At 60.4% G+C, this 5,687-nt stretch overlaps 1 protein-coding gene across 1 annotated transcript in view; it reads left to right on the plus strand.

The window, feature by feature from the left end:
* DND1 (DND microRNA-mediated repression inhibitor 1) overlaps window positions 1–1,942 on the plus strand; it is a 3,508-nt gene extending 1,566 nt beyond the window's left edge. Inside the window, 2 exon segments of the mRNA XM_009578051.1 lie at window positions 219–789; window positions 1,882–1,942. Of these exon segments, the coding sequence (XP_009576346.1) occupies window positions 219–789; window positions 1,882–1,942 (632 nt within the window).
* The last annotated feature ends 3,745 nt before the right edge of the window (window positions 1,943–5,687 follow it).

Consider the following 5,687-nt stretch of genomic DNA (forward strand, 5'->3'; position numbering starts at 1 on the left):
GGAGACCGACCCCCACCCCGCTACACCGTCCTTTCAGGGAGTTGTAGAGCGCGATGAGGTCTGCCCTCAGCCTCCTCTTCTCCAGACTAAAGAGTCCCAGTTCTCTCAGCCGCTCCTCATCAGACTTGTATGCTGGGGGACAGGTTGGGATGGGATGGGGTGATACTGGAGGGCTGGTGCGTGACCATCTCCTGCCAGCTGCTGCTGGTCTCTCCTAGGGAACATGAGGCTCGGTGGGGTGGAGATGAGGGTGGACTGGCTGAACCCCGATCTGAAGCAGAAACTGCAGTCATGCGTGGAGAAGCCATCATCCAGCCCGGTGCAAGGGGGCAAGTGCCTGGGGGTCCCCAAGCAGGCGCCCCTGTCTCCAGTGCTGCGCAACGCGCTGGACCGCCTGAACACCCTGTGCCGGAGGCAGTACCTGGGGACCCCCCTGTTCCTCACCAAGTGCGTCCAGGCAAATCCCAACGGGTGGCTGCGGTTCTGGTGCCGGGTGGTGATCCCAGGGTGCCCCGTGCCCTTCAGTGGGTTCACGTGGGTCCGGCAGGACGGACGAGGCAGGAGCGGGCACGAGGAGGCGAAGGTTGCAGTGGCGCTGCAAGTTCTCCGGATGCTAGGTGAGTCCTCGCACGGCGTCGGTGCCAACCCCCTGCCTTTCCCAAAGTCTTGGAGCGTCTCCCGGGAGTGTGGACCTGTGGTGCTCCTAGTGCTTGGGGGACCCAGCCTGGCAGGCAGGGCTGAAACACTCACCCCCCCGCCAGATGTGACCCCGGTGGCTCTGAGCTCCAGGTGGGATTCCTGGTTGGAAGCGGAGGATGAAAGGGGAGGGGGTTTTGGGGTGCTGCTCCCCGCAGCACCGCACAGAGCCTGATGCTTTCCTCTCCGCTGCAGGATGCCAGCTGACGTAGGCAGCTATTCTGCCTGCACCACGAATTGAACCTGAGCTGCCGGCCTCGGTGCTGCCGGCCGCAGGAGCGGCGTGCGAGCCCCGGCGGGGACCCGGTGCTGTTCCCGCCTCGTGCGAGCCCCGCTGGGGACCTGGTCCTGTTCCAGCTTTGCTTTGAGTTTGTTTGGGTTTGTTTTGAGAGCCGGCTCTGGAGGATAGGGCTGCTGGCCTGGTCCGTGACAGCTGCCCTGTCCCTGGCCAGCCCTTGGGGATGGTTCTGTTTGTTGGGGATGTAGGTTTACCTGCCTATTTTGGCTTCTTTTAAGTTGGTTTGTGTTGCTCTGCTGCGGTGGAGGGGCCCGGTGCAGGTCTTGGGAGAAGCAGCAGCTGCTTGGAGAGACTGCCAGCGTCGGCGGAGGGGACGTCAGGGGCTGCCTGGGCCCGCCGGGGGCCCGTCTCTCCTCCGCTGGCATGCCTGGTTCCTGAGGAACAGCCTCAGGTGAGGACAAGGCCACACATGGGGACCGTCCTGGTGAACGGGGGACGTTCCATGGGCTGGTGGAGCTGCTTGCTAACGAGGGGAGTGTCTGCGGGTTCTGGGAGGTGCAGGGCTGTTTGTGCTGTGGGGAAGCAGCCAAGGGGTTACCGGCTGTCCATGAATGATTACTCAGGACCAGGAGGTCTGGCCGCATGCTGTTCACTTAGTATTAAAGTAGCCTGGAAAGCACCAGCTGTGTCATGTCATCTTTTGCTCCCACATCCTCAGCTCCCTGCCTGTCCAGCGCCGTCTCGGTGCTCTCCCCCCACACCAGGAAGCCCGTCTTCTCCAGGGGCAGGAGAAGGAATGGGGTGGGACTTGGATCCATTCCTCCAGGCCTGCTGGGCCCCTGAAAGCAGCGTTTGCTCCTGTCAGAAGCAGCAGCCCCTGGCACCCGGAGCTTTGTGTCCCCAGCTTCTCACTGGGATCTTTCTGACGGCCTTTCGGTATGCCCCAGGCTCCTCCAAGCCCCTCTTGATGAGCTCCCAGTGGCCTTTGAGTGCACCTTTGGGACATAGTAGCACCTTTATGCTCTTCTCCAGGGCCTCCAAGGGCCTTTCAGCATGCCCTGTGGTCTAAAAGTGGTTTCTGCTGAGCACCGGTGGCTTCCAAGGGCATTTCTGGGCGTACCTGGGTGCCTCCCAGTACAAAGCTCTGCTCGTCCCTTCTCCTGTGCAAAGGACCCAGCTTAGTCCTCAGTGGCCTCCAAGAGCCTTTCTGTGCTCACTATGGTCCCGAGTGCCTTCTGGTGCACTTCAGGGGACTCCATGTGCCTTTCTACGCTGCCCAGGTGCTTCCAGGTGCCTTGCAGTGCAGCACCAGGGGACTCTGAAGTGCCTTCAGGTGTCCTCCAATGGCCATTCTGTGCTCAACACTGTTGAACCACTGCCTTTTGTATTGCCCCAAAGGCCTCCCAGAGCTTTGGCATGTGGCCCATGGGGTTCTGAGTCTGTTTGGTGCACCTTGAGTGGCCCCACATGCCTATCTCTGCTTCCCAGAGCTCTACCAGTACCTTCTGACATGCATCTGAACCCACCAAGTCCCTTTAGCAGCACACAAGTGCCATCCTTATTCCTTTTGGAGATCCCCAGTGGGATTCTCCAAGAGCCTTTTGGTGCTGCCAGGTGCTTTTTTGTGCACCCCGGAGTTCTGTCTGTCCCTTCTGTCGTACACCAGGACCCTCACCGTCTCTCTCTGGGCACCTGCAAGAGTCTCCAAGTGAATTTTGGTGTCTTTCAAGTGTTTCTCGTTGCACTGCAGGGGCTTCAATGTGCTTTTTCTTGTGACACCCACCTCCAGGACCTGCATGGGCCATTCTGTGACCCCCAGAGGTCTACCAGCGCCATTTGAGGCACCCCAAAGGCCTCGGGGGCTATGCTGGCCCTGGGGATATGTCCAAGCCTTGGTGTGGCTCAGGACCATGTGGGAGTCTGTGCTTGCCCAGGAGCAGGGCTGGAAGAAGAGTTACACCAGCTCCCAAAGCAGCCAAGTCTTTTTATTAGGACAGTCTGGAATGAGAGAACCAAGTCCAGCTTCAGTGAGCACCCTGGAGAAGGGAATCCCCCTCCCTGGGAAGTCCACCCATCTGCATCCACGGTCAGCAGCACCCACCACATATGGATACACCACATCTTCACAGGTATCTTAAGATGTATCTACAGAAACATCATTGCTTCATCTTCTTCACGGGAGGAGCCTGGATGTCCAGCTGGGTGATGGTGCTGGTGGTGGTGAAGGGGCAGCACTGCCTGATCCTCCTGCCGATGGTCTCCACCTGGAGCACAAGCCACCAAGAGCCCAGGGGCACCAGCATAGACCAGTAGATTCACTCATAGTCCAGCTCCTGGAAAAACACCCGAGGGGAGCTACTGAGGGTGGGAACCAGGGCCGAGAGCAGCCCTGGACCGCAGAGGCCAAGGGGCTCTGCCGATGGGAAATCCCGGTGGCCACCTGGGTGGAGGTAGTTGTGGAGGTAGAGACTCCACGGGGCAGATCAGAGCCAAAGGGTGAGGACAAGCAGCCCCACTGGGGGGGGAACAGGCAGAGCTGACTTCTGAAAGGACTAGCCCCAAGGGCACAGAGTCCTTCCTGCTACCATGGCCAAGGCTGGAGCATCTTACCTTGAAGATGTCGATGTGCAGATGTACCAGTGCAGAAGATGATGGCCATGGGTGTTGCCACAGGTTTTGCAGGGGTCTGACGAAATGCAGACCAGGCTGAGCAAGGGCACAAGGAGGAGAGCATCCAGCAGATCTTCAGCGCCAACACCAAGTCCAACCTGTCCTTCCAGGTGTGGAACGGGTGGGCAATGGAGACCAGGCAAGAGGAAAACCGGCACAGTCACAGCAGGGTGCTGCTCCCAGGGACACAACTGCCAGGCCTCGATGGCACTGGGGACCTGCTCCGAGCCTCCACGCTGGGGAGTACCAGTGGCTTGTGGTCCTGGCCACCCCAGGTGTGCGCTGGCCCTACCCCTCAGCTGAGGCAATGGAATGGGACGTGGCCTGCATGAACTGCTCATTCTTCACCCTGAGGCCATGAACGTGCAGGTGGGCACCCTCGTCCATGCGGTAATTGCTGATGGGATGCTGGATGACTCCCTGGGCCAAGAGGGAAAGTTGAGCCGCACTAGGGCGCGGTGTGTAAATCCTCCTCCTGCTGCTTCTCTGAGGTGGAGCTGCAGAGATCGGGCCTCTCATCACACATGTGACTGAAGAACAACTGCAGGCAGGGGAATGGTCCAGCTCTACTGTTCCTCCCAACGCTGCCCAGCCAGTACCTTGTGTTTCCCCATGTCCATTTGGAATGTGAAGCCCAACAGCATGATCTCCTTGGCCATGACAGTGTTGAAGAGGCAGGCAAGAGTGCAGGCAGCAAAGTGGCTGCACCGGCACTTGTTGAGCTTGAGGACCTGGCAGGAGGTGTGGCAGCAGGTTAGGCCAGGAGCTGAGCTGCCAAGGGCCGGGGCCTGAGCTGCCAGTGGAGCAACCCCCTCCAGTGGGCTGAGAGCCTTGGAGACAGACCAGGTTGAGGACATCTTTCTGGAGATGGCTGCCCCCCTAAACCTGCTCTGGCAGAGCACCATGGCCGAGGGGACACCACAAGTTCCCTTAGGGATAGTGACACTGCAAGCCTCCCCCTCCACCCCCAGCATCCAGAGCTAGGTAAGAAGCTGGAACAACCCCAGGGGCCACCAAGGATGATAGGGGACAAGCTAGTTGCCAGGTAGATCTGTCCCACCAGGCTAGATGGTGTCCCAGCCGGGATGCTGGTGTGGACCCAGGGACCTCCTCCGTGCTTCCTGGGACAAAGCAGCAGGGACAGCCTGACCACAGCATGCGGGCCCCAGAGGGGACACCCATGGGGACAGAGGGTGCAGGACCCACCCATGCTGCCCTGAGGAAGCGGTTGGTGATGTGCTGGTCTATGCCGATGGTGTGGGACACTTCCTCCATGTTGGCCCCAGTCACCTCACTCAGGGCACTGATGGAGTTGGTGCTACTGATCCTCCAAGCCAGGAATGCGATGGCAGCCTGGGCAAGGGCAGTGTGTGGAACCCTCAACTGCATCTCCTGTGCCAACTGGGAGACGGGAGCACGTAACAGCATGGAGAGCCCCGAGGACCACGCGTTGGGCACCCAGTGCACGTAGGCGATGCTGAAGGTTTCAATGGGGTTTTGCCCCTCAGGCGTCTCATTGCCACCAAGGAGGACACAGTCAGAGGTCTCCAGGTCAGAGGTGGCCATGCCTTCAGCCAGGACCTTGACAGGATGTGGGGGGCACAAAATGGCATGGGAGCGCTGCAGCCCTGCACACCCCTTTCTCCTGGTCCGTGCTGCCTATTGGCCGCCAGTGAGATACATGGGCCGCCCTCTGCCACCCCCTAACCCGTGGTCTCCCGGGGCCTTGCACCAGGACAGGTTGGACGCGGTGCTGAGCCGCTGGATGCTCTCACAGCTCGCACCAGCACTGTGTTCTTCTCCACGTGGGTCAACCACCTCGCCCTTGCTGGGTCCAGAAGGTCGATGCCACCCAGGGCTGGGCTGCGAGGAAAGGGGAGAGGGCAGGGTCTGGGCAGGGGAGCTGGGTGCTGGCAGTGACCCCCTTGCTGCACCCAGAGCCTCACTTACCTGGAGATGCCCAACCGCTGGGCACATCTGGCTCCCCAGCCCAGGGCACTGCTCAAAGGTGGAGTGCCATGGCTGAGGGGCTGTGGGGAAAGCGCTGGCCAGGGGTGCAGACGTCACCCAGCCCGCAGGGTCC

Source organism: Fulmarus glacialis, unplaced genomic scaffold (assembly GCF_000690835.1).
Source record: "Fulmarus glacialis isolate BGI_N327 unplaced genomic scaffold, ASM69083v1 scaffold34555, whole genome shotgun sequence".
Classification (NCBI taxonomy): domain Eukaryota; kingdom Metazoa; phylum Chordata; class Aves; order Procellariiformes; family Procellariidae; genus Fulmarus; species Fulmarus glacialis.